Here is a 16,865-nt window from a genome sequence, read left to right as displayed (position 1 = left end):
TCTGAAGTGTGTGTGGAAAAGATTTTCTCCCACTCTGTAGGCTGTCTTTTCACATTGATTGTTTCCTTTCTGAGAAAAAACTTTTTAGTTTGAATTTATCTCATTTATTGATTCTTGCTTTTATTTCTTGCACTATGGGGGTGTTGTTAAGGAAGTCTGGTCCTAAGCCAACATGATGGAGATTTGGGCCTACTTTTTCTTCTATTTGGTGAAGGGTCTCAGGTCTAATTCCTAGATCCTTGATCCATTTTGAGTTGAGTTTTGTACGGGCTGAGAGATAGGGGTTTAGTTTCATTTTACTGCATATGGATTTCCAGTTTTCCCAGCACCATTTGTTGAACAGGCTATCTTTTCTCCATTGTAAGTTTTTGGCACCCTCGTCTAGTATGAGGTTACTGTACTTATGCAGTTATGTCTATTTTGGTGCCAGTACCATGCCATGTTTTCAAGGTTTATTCATGTTGTAAACTGAATTAAGTTAATACTACAACCCCATCCCCACCCTCAGTCCTGGGAATTGAACCCAGGGGCACTCTACCACTGAGCTATATACCCCCTATCCTTTTCTATTTTTTGTTTTGAATTATTTGGCAGGGGGTGGAGGTACTGGGGATTGAACTCAGGGGCACTCAACCAGTGAGCCAGATCCTGAGCCCTATTTTGTATTTTATTTAGAGACAGAGTTTCACTGAGTTGCTTTGCAACCACCCTTGCTAAGGCTGGCTCGAGATCCTCCTGCCTCAGCCTCCCGAGTTGCTGGGATTACAGGTGTGTACCACCACACCCAGTTTGAGATTGTTTTGAGAGTGGGTCTTTTTAAATTGCTAAGGTTGGCCTCAAACTTGAGATCCTATAGCCTCAGCCTCTGGACTATCTAGGATATAGGCATGTGCCACCATGCCCTTTTAGGTTTGTGTTTTTTGTTTTGTTTTGTGGTACTGGGGATTGAACCCAGGGTCACTCTAGCACTGTGTATATTCCCAGCCCTTTTTTAAAAATGTATTTATTATTCATTTTTTTTTTGAGTAGACTGTTAGCTAGGGCAACCTGAAGTTTGTCATCCTTTTGCCTCAGCTTCCCAAGTGGGTGGGATTATAGACATGAGCCTGGCTCATTTTGTGCCTTGCTGACAAACTTGAGCTTCACAATATCCTCTCCTACAATTTTTCTTCCAATCTCTACGTAGTCTGACATCCAGAAACTAGATTGTGTGTGCTGTTGGAGACAGGAAACTGAACCAAGTTAAATTTGGACACTTTCTACTTATTTTGACATCAATAACAATTCCATTTTATCTCTTCTAAAACTCCTCCCCATCACACAAAGGACCTAAAATCTGAAATGCCCCCAGAAATATCCAGGAGCTAAATTAAAAAAGGGGAAAATTTTAACTCTAAAAGAGATAAATTTGTCCCAGCACTATGAAAGTCTTTCACATGGAGAATCTCATTAGATTCTTACTGTACTTTTTTATGCAAGTTTGTATCTGTGTGCTGCTTTTTTGGATTCAATATTCGTATCTTTTTTATCAGCCTTTATTATCTGAATTTCATAGACTAACAAACTGATTTCTTTATATAATTTCTAGTGTTTGAATTAGTAATGTAGCTTTACATCATTTTACCTTTGGGAAGGGTTCCTTAACACTTATCTTCTTCTTTTAGTTTAGGGTTAAGAAAAACATCAAGAATAAAAGTGTGAAGTATCTTATTTGTTGAACCAATTTCTGCCTCAGTCAAGTGGAAGTGAAGTTTTTAAAAATATTTTTTAGTTGTCAGTGGATTTTTATTTTTTTTATTATATGCAGTGCTGAGACTTGAACCCAGTTCTTCACACATGTGAGGCAAGTGCAGTACCACTGAGCTATAACCTCAGCCCCATAAAAGTGGATTTTGTTGTAGAAACTGCATATGATTGCTGGACTAAAGTGGAAAATGTACTGGCTGGGAAGTCCTGGTCCTGAATGTGTGTGTGCGTGTGTGTGTTTTGACTCTTTTTATAATATAGTATTGTGAATCACATATAAATATTTCAGCAAATTACGAATGTTTCAGCATCCAGAGCAAAAAAATGATAAAAGCCAGGAAGGATTGAGGTGTGGTGGCACACACTTGTGGTCTCAACTACTATGGAGGCTAAAGCAGGATGATGGCAAGATTGAGGCTGACCTTGGCAGTTTAGCAAGACTGTCTCAAAATTAAAATACAAAAATGGTGTAGCTCAGTGGGAAAGCACTTGCCTAGCATGTGCAAGGCTCTGGTTTCAACCCCCAGGGTTCTAAGGGACTGGATAGGAGTATCTGGTGCTAACCTACTAGATACAGCTCAAGTATTTGACAAGCAGTAAAAGGAAAGCAGTTCCATTTTCCATGTATCCTCTTTCAAAGGAAAGATTTTCATATATCATACTCCTCAGAGTCCCTCAGAATACCTCCAACATACAAAGAGTACCTACAGTATATCAAACTTCTATTTTGGGCAGTGGGGGTATATCAGTGAACAAAAAGTGTGAGTTCATGCCCTGAAAACAAGTATAAAACCATACTGTCTTTTCTAGAGGCAAACTCTCTACCATTAAGACACATTCTTAGTTCTTTGTTGTTGTTTGAGGCTGAATTTCACTAAATTTCCCAGGCCGACCTCAACCTCGAGATTAACATGGTCCAGTCTGTTGAGTAACTGGGATTACAGGCCACCATGCCTGGCCAAAAGAAAAAAAAGAATCTATTTTGTAAATTGTATCAGCATTATCCTTGGATGTATAAGCATGTTTTATTTTCAGCTACACGTGTGGGCCCTTCAGGTTTAAATGGATAATTATTCAGAAGTCAATATTTGAATTAGGATTAGACAGGATCCTATTAAAAGTTAAGGTATGTGTTTTTCCACAAATTTGGTTACCGATTATGCTGGCATTTGAAGTTGAATTTATTTTCCTTATTTTAGCTAATGTGACCTGAGTCAGCTTCTACCCTATCAAAGTTTTAAACTTGTATCCTTTTTTTGATTTATGCCAGGGTGAACTGTTAGATGTAAAAGACTTGACTCCATAATCTACATCTGCCCCAATGCTGTCATCCGGAGTAGAGACTCAACCAGTTCCCATTGATCCCTCCATGTCTGCCGTGGTACAGGAATTATACTCTGAACTCCCAGTAAGTGTCTCCAGAGAGCTTCATGCAGACCCTGAGCCAAGTGTGAATCCAGACGTAAAACCTGGAGCCTCTAACTCTCTTATAAGTCAGAATAGAACATTGCCCTTGGAACTTCAAAGAACTTGTGCAAAAAGTTGTCAAGAAATCTCTGAGACCTTGGATCATGGGGGCAGACTTGGTTGGTGTGGTCTGGTAGACCCCAAAGCAAGAAGTTCTATGGCTTCTGGGATCTTGGATAGGGAAGATAAAACCAAGAGTATGGAGCTAAAGGTCTTCAGAGATCAAAGGAACCAAGTGGAAATTATGAGAGAACCCTGTGAGGAAGCAAAGGAAGACCTACGTGAACATTCCACAGCTGCTGAAAAAAACATCATCCCAAGTGAGGTAAGAAATGACATCTTGATTCAGATGAGTTGACTGAATAACAGGATTGCAGAATACCATTTCTCATGATAAAATACAGGTGCCAACAGGTAGATTATGACTTATTCTTGAAACATTTCTAAAATGTTAATTGATGTTAACTTTCTTATGATGATCTTGTAAAATATTTGTATCACATGAGACACCTAGTTAAAAAAAAGCATCACTACTGTGAAGCAACTATCGTATATGGTATATTGCAGCCATTGTATATGGAATGTTGAGTTTCTGAAAATCCTGTGGTATTTCTGCATTTGATGTTAAGAAATTATGTATAGTTGCTAGACACAGTTGCACATACTTGTAATGTCAGCTGCTTGGAGGTTGAGGCAGGAGGATCACAAGTTTGAGGCCAGCCTGGGCAACTTAGTAAAACCCTGTCTGGAAATTTTTGAATAAAGTGGGGGAAGTGGGCTGGGGATGTAGGTCACTGGTTGAGCACCCTGGGTTCAATCCCTGGTTCTTGTGGGGTGAGAGCATTAGAAAGCCAGTTCTTTAGGGGCTGGGGTTGTGGTTCAGTAGTAGAGCGCTTGCCTGGCATGTGTGAGGCACTGGGTTCAATTCTCAGCACCACATATAAATAAATAAATAGAATAAAGGTCCATTGACATCTAATATATACATATGTGTGTGTGTGTGTGTGTGTGCGTGTGTGTATAAAGGAAAGCCAGTTCTTCATTTAATACATAATGAAAAGTGTACTTATTACCTGATATGAATGGACATCCTAACTGATATACATCTCCCTATAGGAAGCCTACATGGAAGATCAAATTGCTGTGAGCTTGAAATTTGAGTAAGAATGATTAGTTAGATGAGACTTATAATTAGTGAGCTGTGGTATGTGATGAACTCTGATTCCTAAAGATATATACATGCCAAGTGCACTAGAAAACTTTTTTCCCCCTAGTACTGGAATTGAACTGAGGGGTGCTCTACCTCTGAGGTACATTCCCAACCAATTCTATTTATTTATTTATTCATTCATTCATTGATTAATTTTGGTTCTGGGGATTGAACCCAGGGCCTTGTGCATTCGAGGCAAACACTCTGCCAACTGAGCTATATCCCCCAGTCCCTCATTATATTTTTTGAGATAGTGTCTTGCTAAGTTACTGAGATCAACCTCAAATTTGGAATCATCCCATGACATTCTCCAGAGTAGCTGGAATTATAGGTGTGTAGGTGTGTACCACCATGCCCCACCTAGAAACCTTAATCTCACCTGTGGATGGTGTGATAAACCAGGAGTCAGCAAACTTTTGTCAATGCTGGAAATTAGGCCTACAACCCAATTGTTCATGCAAAGCAAGTGCTCTAGCACTCAGCTATATCCCCAGCCCCAGAAAACTATTATAGAATTAAAGCAGGTCTAGACAATTTGCAAATGAATGAGTATGGCTGTATTCTAAGGAAACTTTTTTTTTTTTTTTTTTTTTTTTTTTTTTTTTTTTTGCGGTGCTGGGGATTGAACCCAGGGCTTTGTGCTTGCAAGGCAAGCACTCTACCAACTGAGCTATATCCTCAGCCCCTAAGGAAACTTTTGATTTCTGTATTTTACTGAGTAATTGTCAAAGATATAATGCCAAATTTTATTGCAAAAAAGTTGGGTGCAACCATTATGTGAAACTTTTGTAATTGTTGTACAGTGTTACTTAACAATTATTTATTACTAAACCATCATTGGTGGAAAACTAGGATGCATGGAATAGTTGTGAATATATGTTAATGTGATGGTGACAACTGTGAAGTAAAATATAATTTTTTTGAATGGAGTCTCACTGTGTCGCCTAAACTGGCCTCCCAATCCTGGGCTCAAGGGATCCTCCTGCCTCAGCCTGCCAAGTAACTGGAACAATAAGTTTGCACCACCACATTTTTTAGTTGTAGATGAACACAATACCTTTATTTTATTTATGTATGTATTTATTTATTTTTATGTGGTGCTGAGGATTGAACCCAGTGCCTCACACATGCTAGGCCAGCACTCTACCACTGAGCCAAAACCCCAGCCCGACAACACCCAACTTCTAATAAAACTATAAGCATAAGTGCAGGCCTGAGTGCTCTAGTTTGCTGTACCCTGCTATAGAACCATTAATAAATGGAGCCTAACTTGCTGGGCTAGACTCCATTCCCTAACTGATAAATACATTATTTCTCTTACACAGGTTACAGGTCAATTAATTATTGTTAGGTAGAGTTTATACATTGACTATAATTAGACATGAATGAAGCACTGTATACTATTTCTTGGTATGAAGGGCTGAGTTTAACAAAAATGGGTTTTTTTGTTTGTTTTTATGAATTACTGAGAATTGAACCCAGAGGTATTTTACCACTGAACTACATTCCCAGCCCTTTATTTTTTGAGACAGTGCCCAAGCTGACCTCGAACTTGCCTCAGCTTCCCAAGTTTCTGGGGTTACAGGTAGTGCCACAACACCTGGAAGTAAATGTTTCTTAATGTAATGTTTGATATAAAGTAAAAGTATGTGTAATGTAAGTTATAAAATGGTGAGCACAAAACATGCATGCATATATGTGTATTTGTATATGTAAAATACACACGTAAGCTGAACACAGTGGCTCGTGCCTATAATTCCAGCTACTCGGGAAGCTAAGGCAGGATGATCTCAAGTTTGGGTCCATGCTGGACCAGAATAAAAAATGTAAAACTAGGGCTGGGGATGTAACTCAGTGGTAGAGTGCCCATGTAGCATGTGGTAGGCCCTCAGTTCAGTCCCAGTATTGCAAAATGCATATATGTATATATAGATGCCACCCAACCTAAGAACTAGATTACTATCTCCCTATTCTTTTTTCAAATCATTCCTTTTCTCCTAAATCCACCAGAGGTAAATACTATTTTGAATTATATAAAGCAAAATGAAATTTAATAGCTATAAATGTAAAATTTTCTACTTTGTTTCTAAAAGTGGGCTTCATAAATGAAAAAAGAAGAAATACTTACCTGGGAAACAGAAGACCTACAGTTTTAGCAAGTCAATTAGAATTGACTTCTTGGGGCAGAGGATTTAGCTCAATGGTAGAGTTCCCTGGATTCAATCCATAGCACCACGGTGGGAGTGGGAGGAGAAGGAGATGATGATGACTAATTTTGTGATCATTAACATAAATATGCTGTGTGTACTGAGAAGTGATGGTTGTGCTATGTTTTGCTGGTAAGGCTACAGCTGGAGTATCATACTGTCCTCTTAGAGTCATGTATGAAAGATCTATAGAAAACCACAAATGTCTCTGGGGATAAGAATTCACACTTAAACCAGGTTGGTACATGCCTGTAATCCCAGTGCCTCAGGAGGCTGAGGCAGGAAGATTCCAAGTTAGAGACCAGCTCAGCAATTTAGTGAGTCCCTAATTTACTTGGGGAGACCTTGACTCAAAATTAAAAAATAAAAAGGGCTGGAATTTAACTGTGTTAAATGCTTTTTGGAAAGAATGTTTCTCAGTTTGAGAAAACCTGAGTTGGGGGTAGTGGCTTATGCCTGTTTTCCCAATAACTTGGGAGGCTGAGACAGAAGGATGGCAAGTTCAAGGCCAGCTTCTGCAACTTAGGGAGACCTCGTTTCAAAGTAAAAAAATACAGGACTAAGGATGAAGTTCACAGGTAGAGCACCCTGGATTCAATCCCCAGTACCACAAAAACTAAATCAATAAATAAGGATAAGCCTTCCACTTTGCAGGGTTATAATCGGGACTAAAGAGAAGGAAGGCTCCTTATCTCATGGCTAGAATTTGATATTGGCATTCAATCACATTCTATATACACACATTTTCAGAACCTGAAAACATGCCTTTGCAGGCTGGGTCACTGGGTATCTGACTTATAAAATTAAGTAGTCAAGAGAATTTGGAGAAGCTTTCAGGAATTTGAAATCTGTCCAACATATGTGGACCTATTGGACACAGTTCAACTCAGTGGATGACATGGAGCAATAGTAACTCCTAATCATGCTAAAGTTACAGGTTCCTTTGGAAAACTAAACACTGTAGACCTCTCAGAAAAGCAGATGTACCATTTGCATACTACTTCTGAAGATTTGCAAACCAGAAGTCTTTGGTTTCAAGATAAGAACTCTGGTTAGATTGATAAAGAACCATTTAGTCAAAAAAGACAACTGAAAAATTAAGAGAACATATTTGCAACCAAGCACAGTGGCACACGCCTGTAATCCCAGTGACTTGGGAAGCTGAGGCAGGAGGATCATGAATTCAAAGCCAGCCTCAGCAACTTAATGAGTCCCTAAGCAACTTAGTGAGACTCTGTCTCTAAATAAAATATTTAAAAAGGCCTGGGATGTGTCTCAGTCGTTAAGCGTCCCTGGGTTCATTCCCCAATACAAAAAAAGAGAGGAAACATATTTGCAGCACATATCACAGATAAATGTATCTCTTAATACATAGAGACTTCTTGACTTGAGGAATGAAGAAACAAAATCCAATTAATAATGGGAAGAAGAGACGGGGGTGTGGTAGAGCACTTGCCTAGCATGTGAGGCTATCAGTTTAACCCCCACACTGCTTTAAAAAAAAAAGAAAAGAAACTGAAATTGGGGAAACATTTAATAACTTACTGTATACATGTGGTGCTTAAATACGTGAAGAGATGATCAACCTTACTCATAACTAGAGAAATGCAAACATAACCAACCTAAGGTTCTATTTTTTACCTATCAGATTGGTGAAAACAAAGAAATATGACAACACATTTTGGTTAGGAAGACTGTAAGGAAACATTCTCATACCTTGCTGGTGGGAATGCAAACTGATAGATACACTCTTTCTGAAAAGTAATCAGGCAATACTTAACAAAATACATATTCCCCAATCTCTTGACATACATTCTCTGCTAGTAATCTATCCTTGAAGGTGCATCTTCAACATGGAAAAAAAAAAAAAAATATATATATATATGTGTATATATATACGAGATTATCCTTTAGTTTATAATTGCAAGATACTGGAAATAACCTCAAAGTTCATATGTAGGAGAAAGGCTAAATAAACTCGTTTGTGGTTTATCCATGCATGGAGTATTATGCAACTGTATTAAAGAGTGAGGAGGATCTCTGTGTACTAATTTGGAGTTATTTTCAGGTATCAGACGTCCCCAAGACTTCCAGGGTTTGCAGTTCTCTAGAACTCATAGGACTCGCAGGCATTTGGTCATACTCACAGTTAAGGTGTGCTTTTGTTGTTCTTATTCAACCCAGAGTTACTTTGCCAAGCTACATCAAACCCTGCCTCCCCCCCTTTTTTTTTAACTTAGAGACAGGATCTTGATAAATTGCTTGGAATCTCCCTGAGCTGTTGAGACTGACCTGGAATTTGTAATCCTCCTGCCTCAACCTCCCAAGTAACTGGGATTATGAGTGTATGCCACTGTGCTCAGCTCAGCTATATTTTTGGTTTTTATGCCAGGGATTGAACCCAGGGGCATTGTAACACTGAGTTACATCCTCAGCCGCCCCCCTTTTTAAATGTATTTATTTATTTATTTAAGTTGTAGATGGATACAGTACCTTAATTTTATTTACTTATGCTTATGTGGTACTGAAGATGGACTCCAGTGCCTCACATGTGCAAGACAAACACTCTACCACTGAGGTATAACCCTAGTCCCTCAGCCCCCGTTACTTTCTATTTTTAGACAGGATCTTGTTAAATAGCCCAGACTAGCCTCAGACTTGTGATCTTCCTGCCTCAGTCTCCTGAGTAGTTAAGCTTTAGAGCAATGAAAGGATATAAAGAGAATCAGCAAAAGGAGAAGGGGTATTGAGTGAAGTCCAGAAGAAATCAGGTTCAAGCTTCCAGGAGCCCTCTTCTAGTGGACTTACATACCTTTGAAGTCCTCCAGGAACAAACTGTGACAAAACATGTGAAATATTGTTTGCCTTGGAAGTTCGGTGCCCAAGACTGGTAACATGGGCATCATCTGCCTGGCACATACAAAATTCCAGACTCCCAGAAGGAAGACAGGTGTTTAGCATAAATCAATTATTATACAGGTACAGTTGAGCCACTCTTATTTATGTATTTATATATTTATTTATTGTAGTACTGAGAATTTAACCAGGGGCACTCTACCACTGAGCTACATCTCCAGCCCTTTTTATTTTTTGAGACAGAGTCTCACCAAATTTCTGAGGCTGGCCTTGAACTTTCAATCCTCCTGCCTCAGACTCCCAAGTTGTTGGGATTACAAGCATGCACCACCATACCCAACTGATCCATTCTTATCATTTAGGGAATGGTGAACTGAAATCTAGTTCTCAGGTTGTAGCCAAGGACAGTCTTTCAAGTAAGTCTTTTTTTTTTTTTATTGTAAACAAATGGGATACATGTTGTTTCTCTGTTTGTACATGGCGTAAAGGCATACCATTTGTGTAATCAAGTAAGTCTTTCTAAGGATAGCCATTAGGCCTGAAACATTTGCTCTTTTCTGGGAAGTAGTCTGTATTATTGAATGAAAATGCAAAGCGAAATGAGTAGTGTCTTCCTTTTCACGCTCGGAAGAAGTTGAGCCAGGTATGGTGGTGTAGGCCTATAATCCCAGCTACTCAGGAGGTTGAGGCAGGAGTATCACAAGTTCAAGGCTACCCTGTCTCAAAGTAAAAAAAAAAATAAAAATAAAAAGCACTGTGGATGTAGTTCAGTGGTAGAATACCACCTACCCGTGGGTTCAATCCCCAGTCCCAAAGGAAAGAGGGGAAATAAGTGCACATACAGGTATCTGCTCATTACCACATAATACATATACATCTACATAGAAAGGATAAACCAGAAATTGATGTTATGTTTTCTTCTTTTTTAAAAATGCAATCTCATGGATTAAATTCAGGAGCACTTTACCCTGAGCTGTAGCCCCAGCTCTTTTTATTTATTTATTTATTTATTATTTTGAGATAGGATCTCAGTAAGTTGTCAAGTCTGACCTTGAACTTGCTGTCCTCCTGTCTCAGCCTTCTGAATTGCTGGGTGTTTCTGCCCACTTATTATTATTTTTTTTTTCTCTTTTTTAGGTTTGATTATAGGGAGTGAGGAGGAAGCGGGGCAGAAAGAATGGGGCAATGCAAACCTAATAGAAGGAGTGGGAGAAAGGGACACTTCTGTAAAGACACTTTTGCATAGTTGTGACTTCATACTTGAAAATTAAGTAACTAGACAACTACAGTGTGAAGAGATGAACTCAAAATCAGATACAAGCTGTAAGAAATAAATCCAGCTGTATTACAAACAAATAGCAGAACCACACTGGGAAAGGGAACATAACCCAAATAATTATGGAAAACAGTATTTTGACTGTATTCTCTTAAGAGTGAATACAAAAAAGAACAAAGAATTTTAGTTAATTTTTCACAGGGATATGACTTAGCAATTCCTGAATAAAGTAGTTATGTCTCTTCTGGGATTTAGTACCTAAGTACATATACGGTAGGTATGAGAGCCACCTTTCTCATTGTCAAAGAAATTACAAAGCCCAGTCAGTGTAAGGTGGCTAAAGATCCCCATAATGTTGAGTTGGAATTGAAGTTATTGTTATGAACTTAGGGTTGATTATTAGCATGTAGAGAGAAATACAGAAATAAACAAATGTGATTGCTTAAGATAGGACCTAGAAGCAGTGATGCCTCATTATTAGTGAGCACACTTTGTAGGGCTTGGATTTACAGTGGGTGGGTTACTGGGGATTGAACCCAGTGTTACTTAACCACTGAACCATATCTCCAGCCTTTAGTTTATAAAAATGATAATTAAACAGAGAAAAGTCTTAAGAGAATTCCAGTTAATAAATAGAAGGAATGGTGGAAATAGAAAATCACCATATGATAACCATCACAGTAATAAAATCACCTTAAGCAAAAATCACTTGAATGAATGTTGAAACTAATGGCTAAAAGTTTGAATGAGGAATAGAAATATTTACATAGTTTCTAAATACCTGCCCACAATGTACTTATTAACTACAAAGGAAGAAATTTGTAACTTTATAGTAGAGTAACCTGGGAGGATCTACCTGAACTGAATGATCAAAGTTTGTTTCCTCAGGAATGAGGTACTCCAACACTATATATCTCTTGATAGGACACACTGAAAAGAACCAGTATCACTTCTGTGGTGTTCCTGCCCTCAAAATTGCATATCTAGAATCTAGTAATGAGGAGACATCAGACAAACCCAAATTGAGGAACACTGTCTTTAAAAAAAAAAAAAAAAAAAAAAAAACAGTTTCAAGGAGACTAAGGAGATATGATGACTAAATGCATTGTAGGAGCCTGGATTGGATCCTGTTAAGGGAAAAGGACATCAAGGGCTAGAGGTATATAGCTCAGTAATAAAACATACCTTGGGTTCAATCCTCAGCACCACACACGAATACACACACACAAAAAAAAGAAGAAGAAGAAGAAGAAGAAGAAGGAAAAGAGCCAGGCAAGGTGGCATGCACCTCCACTCGCAGCTGTTTGGAAGTATAAGGTAAAGAGCTATTTGGAAGTATGAAGTAAAGGATCTATTGAACCCAAGAGTTCAAAACCAACCTGGGCAACATAAGGAGAACCTCTCTCAAGAAAAAAAGAAAAGTAAAAGGACATCTAGGAGCCATTGACAAAATTTGCATAAAGTCTGTGAGTTGAAATTTTGGCATTAATTTCTGACTTCAAGAATTGTACTGTTTGGTTTTGGTTTTGATTTTGGTTCTTGGTACCAGGAATGGAACCCAGGGGTACTTAACCAGTGAGCCACATCCCTAGCCCTTCTTACGTTTTATTTTGACACAGGAACTCTCTAAGTTACTGAGGCTGGCTTTGAACTCGTGATCCTCCTGCCTCAGCCTCCCAGGCCACTGGAATTATAGACATGCCCCACAGTACCTAGCTATACTGTTGTTATATGCTAACATTGGAGAAGCTGGGCAAAGACAACAGGGAATTTTGTGAACAATATTTGCAAAAAAATTTTTTTGGCCCTGAAGATTGAACCCAGGGGTGCTTTACCACTGAGCCACATCCCCAGCCCCCCCTCCACCTTTTTTTTTTTTGAAACAAGGTCTCATTCATTTGCTTAGAGCCTCACTAAATTGCTGAAGCTGGTCTTAAACTTGTAATCCTCCTGCCTCCCGAGTTGCTGGGATTACAGGCATGCACCAGCACGCCCAGCTTCAAAATTTTTGTATCATAAATTATTTCTAGATCATATATTTAAAAGCTTCTACAGGGGTCAGGGAAGAATAGAAGTTCATTGGATTAGACAAAGGGGAATGAAGGGAAGGGAAAGAGGATGGGACTAGGAAAGACCGTAGAATAAAACAGAACCTTTCTGTGTTCATATTTGGATACACAACCAGTGAAACTCCACATCATGTACAACTGCAAGAATGGGATTTTAATTAGAATAAATTAGATTCCATGTATGTATAATACGTCAAAATGCACTCTGCTATCATGTATACCTAAAAAGAACAAATTTAAAGAAAAAGATTCTACAATTTAAAAATATTTTAATGGTTTTTAAAAAATCTCTTTGCTAGAGGGTACAATTTAACTTGAGAGGTACTTTTTTTGGGAGTGGGATACTGAGAATTGAACCCAGGGGCATTTAACCACTGAGCCATATATATTAAAAAATTATTTTATTTATTTATTTATTTTTGGTACCAGGGATTGAACTTGGGGGACTCGACCACTGAGTCACATCCCCAGCCCTATTTTGTATTTTATTTAGAGACAGGGTCTTGCTGAGTTGCTTAGCACCTTGCTTTTGCTGAAGCTGGCTTTGAACTCTCAATCCTCCTGCCTCAGCCTCCTGAGCTACTCGGGTTACAGGCATGCACTCATTTTGAGATGGGGAATCGCACCAAGTTGCTTAGGACCTCACTAAATTGCTGAGGCTGGTCTAGAACTTGTAGTCCTTCTGCCTCAGCCTCCAGAGTCAAGATTATAGGTGCCTAGCAAGAAAGGTACTTTTCAACAGGCAGGACTAGAAATGAATTAAGTTGCTTCGGAAAGTTTTGATTATGAAGAAATTTAAGTAACTGTCTTTCAGGGATATAACAATGAGGATTCTGGTTGGGATAAGCAATTTCAGTGGTATTCTTTTCTATCTGAAGTTTCTGTGATTTTTTTCTTACTAGAAAGATATTTTACTTGCCTTAGCAACATTCCACACAATTCTTTTCCTTCAGGTATTTCTTTGTGAGCCCATCCATAATCAGGCATTGTCTTAGTTTGGGGGACAAATACTCATAGATTACTCCACCTTCCTCCCTCCCTCTAGACTTAAAATCAGTCAAAGCAGCAGCTTCAAGGAAGTTCAGCTCTAGTATTTCCTCTGATTTTGAAAGATAGTCACTTAGGCTTTCAGGTTATTTATTGCACGAATGCGATTAATGCATTTAACAAAGTCAGTCTGTTTGAATTTCTCAGTTCTGGCTGAGGCAGGAGGATGGTGAGTTCAAGTCAGCCTTGGCAGCTTGGTGAGACCCTATCTCAAAATAAAAATAAAAAAGGGCTCGGAATGTAACTCAGTGGTGTAACACTTGCTTAGCATGTGTAAAGCCCTGGATTTAATCCCCAGGACCAAAAAAGGAAAAAAGTTCTTTACTGTTTTATAACTGAGGAAGGTATAAAACTCTAATAATTTTGTTCTTTGATCAGGAACATCCCCTTATCGGGGAGGGGAGAAGAAAGGGATTAAAAAAAAAAAAAAAGTATCCGAGAACAGGTGCAGTGGAAGGGACAGCTGCAAAAGCCAAACTGAATTGTGAAAGAACGTATTCAGTTCAGAACTACATTCTCATAGGAGGTACACCAAAACTATGGTGCATGCAAAGTTACTAGCCAGGATGTGGAAAAGATTGGTCTTAGCCAGGCGTGGTGGCTCCTGCCTGTAAACCGAGCTACTTGGAGGCAGGGACTGGAGGATATCAATTTCAAGGGCAGCCTCAGCAACTTAGCAGGGCTCTAAGCTACTTATTGAGACACTGTCTTGAAATAATAAATAAAAAGACTGGGAATGGAGATGCAGCTCAGTGGTAAAGTTTCCCAGGGTTCAATCCTCAGAACCCCACACCTGCTTCAGAAATGGTCTTATTGAAGAAGTGTATACTAGAGATATAAAGAGATAACCATGTGACATCTTACATTGATCTAGCATTGAAGGTTCTTTATATCATGCTTGTGTTTTTTCATTTTCTTTTGTTTTGTTTTGTCACTTAGAATAAGCTGTAAAGTATTAAAGTTTTTTTTTTTTTTTTTTCCTCTGAGGTGCTGGGCATTTGAACCTCGGCCCTTGTGCATGCTAGACTTGCACTCTCCAAGAGGAGCCATTCCTTTAGCTCCCAAGTTTTTCTATATTTTTCTTTTTTTTTTTTTTTTCTCATAATGGCATATCTGCCTGGATTGAATATATTATAAAAGCTTTGGTTTTAGGATACAATACTTGTGCTCAACACAGACCCAAAGAAAGTGATGAATTGTTATAGCTGTAACATAAGATGGCATATTACACATTTTGGGGATAAGCAATTGTATTTGAAGGTATATGGAAAGGGGGCATTAAGTAGGGAAACACAGTGGCTGTTGATTTCCTTGAAACATGTTATATTTTTGGAGAAACTTGGTTTTTTGAGTTTTGTTTTGAGATGCGGTCTTGCTAAATTGCTCAGGCTAGCCTGGAACTCATAATCCTCCCACCTCAGCCTGCTGGGTTGCTGGAATCACAGGCAGGGTGCCATGATGCCTAACTTTTTAGAGAAACTTGTGTTTTAATGGTGTGTTCAAAAGAGACCCATTCTTTTGCCATTTGTGTGGATTTACTTAAATGAAAGGTAGTTAGACTAAATGCCCACTAAGTTTACTGTGTACTTCTTATCCTGAGCGTCTTTGAACCTATGAGAAATTGGCAGTAGTGTACAGGAATTTTGCTCTTTGCCTAAACTACTGTTGAAAAGAATTTAGTTTTCAGTAATTCAGAGGTGAAAAATCTGAATTTCATGGCTCAGTAAAATTGGTGTTCATAAGTTGTTCTGTGGGTCTGTAGTGCACTGTTGTCTCCCTGGTCATGGTTTGTCAGTGGTTCTCATGTGACAGAAATATCCAAAGCACGTTACTGAGACTTAAGATAGAACTTTCTCTTGATTATTTCACAATTCTCTTAGATAATTCATTCCTGGGGATGTCATTAATCCTTTACCCAGCTAACATGATTGATGACTTATTTAAAGTTACAGGCTCTTTCTCCAAATTGAGGTATGGGAAAGAAAGTTCCTCTTAAAGCTGTACAAGAATGACTTAAAGTTACTGTTTCATATTTTATTCCTTTCTAGATAGGTAAATATAGAAAACTGAAAGAGTCTTCTGTAGTTGTAAATATTTCTTTCATTTCAGAGTATCTTAGCTATGAAAATAATCATGTTAGGAAATAGGAAATATTCCTTTGGCCCTGTACTTGGGATAATTTAGTGTATATGCAATGCCTTCTGTAGATGGAGTCATCACTGTTCTTTCCTTAATCTATTTCTGCCTCTAGTTAGGGAAGCTACGGTTTGGAGGAGCCCGTAGGGGGTCTGGTTATAAACAGAACTCAAGGCTAAGAAAGTCATCAAGTCCTGAGGAGCTTAAAATTATGTTATTTATAAAAGCTAAGAGCCCAATGTGTATTCATTTCCCTCCAGGTATCTGTGAAGCTTCCTGCTGTGTAAACTCATCCTATAGGAATGAATTAGAGAGCTACCTTTCCAGGACATTGTTTTGTTTTGTTTTGGTTTCGGTTGTTTGTCTGCCCCACTGGTGATCAAACCCAGTGTCTCACACATGCTCAGCAAGCAGTCTTACCTCTGAGCTTTGAGTTTCATCCCTAGCCCTACAGTCAACTTTTAAGACCAAAGATAAAAATGATTTTCAAGACCCTCTTAAAATCTACCAGAATTTTGGAGAAGCCCCACAAATTGATTTTGTTTCCAAAACAGTGGGCATTTAATATGCCAACTGCATTAAATACATTTAATATGCAAAACAGAAATGGTTTGTTGTTTGTTATCCATTCAAAAAGCAGATTGCACTGTTAGCTGGTATTTCTTACATAGTTTACAGAAAACTTTAAACGATAGCAGTTATCTCATTTGATGTTGCAGGAAACTACATTGATGATCAGTTGTGATTTTAACTAAGTCTGGACAGCAGGAGCTGGGGTTGTGACTTCGTGGAGCATTTGCCTAGCCTGTGTGAGGCCCTGGGTTCGATTCTCAGCACCGCATATAAATACA

At 38.6% G+C, this 16,865-nt stretch overlaps 1 protein-coding gene across 3 annotated transcripts in view; it reads left to right on the top strand.

The window, feature by feature from the left end:
- Prr14l (proline rich 14 like) overlaps nucleotides 1–16,865 on the top strand; it is a 71,016-nt gene that overhangs the window by 7,880 nt on the left and 46,271 nt on the right. For all 3 annotated transcript variants that reach the window (XR_007109801.1, XM_047561098.1, XM_047561099.1), the window contains one exon: nucleotides 3,017–3,538. Coding sequence is in view for 2 of the 3 variants with exons in the window: in XM_047561098.1 (XP_047417054.1) it covers nucleotides 3,068–3,538 (471 nt within the window). In the remaining variant the exon portion in view is untranslated. The remainder of the gene's footprint in view (nucleotides 1–3,016; nucleotides 3,539–16,865) is intronic.

Source organism: Sciurus carolinensis, chromosome 8 (genome assembly GCF_902686445.1).
Source record: "Sciurus carolinensis chromosome 8, mSciCar1.2, whole genome shotgun sequence".
Lineage (NCBI taxonomy): Eukaryota > Metazoa > Chordata > Mammalia > Rodentia > Sciuridae > Sciurus > Sciurus carolinensis.
This window is presented reverse-complemented; position numbering and strand designations above follow the sequence as displayed.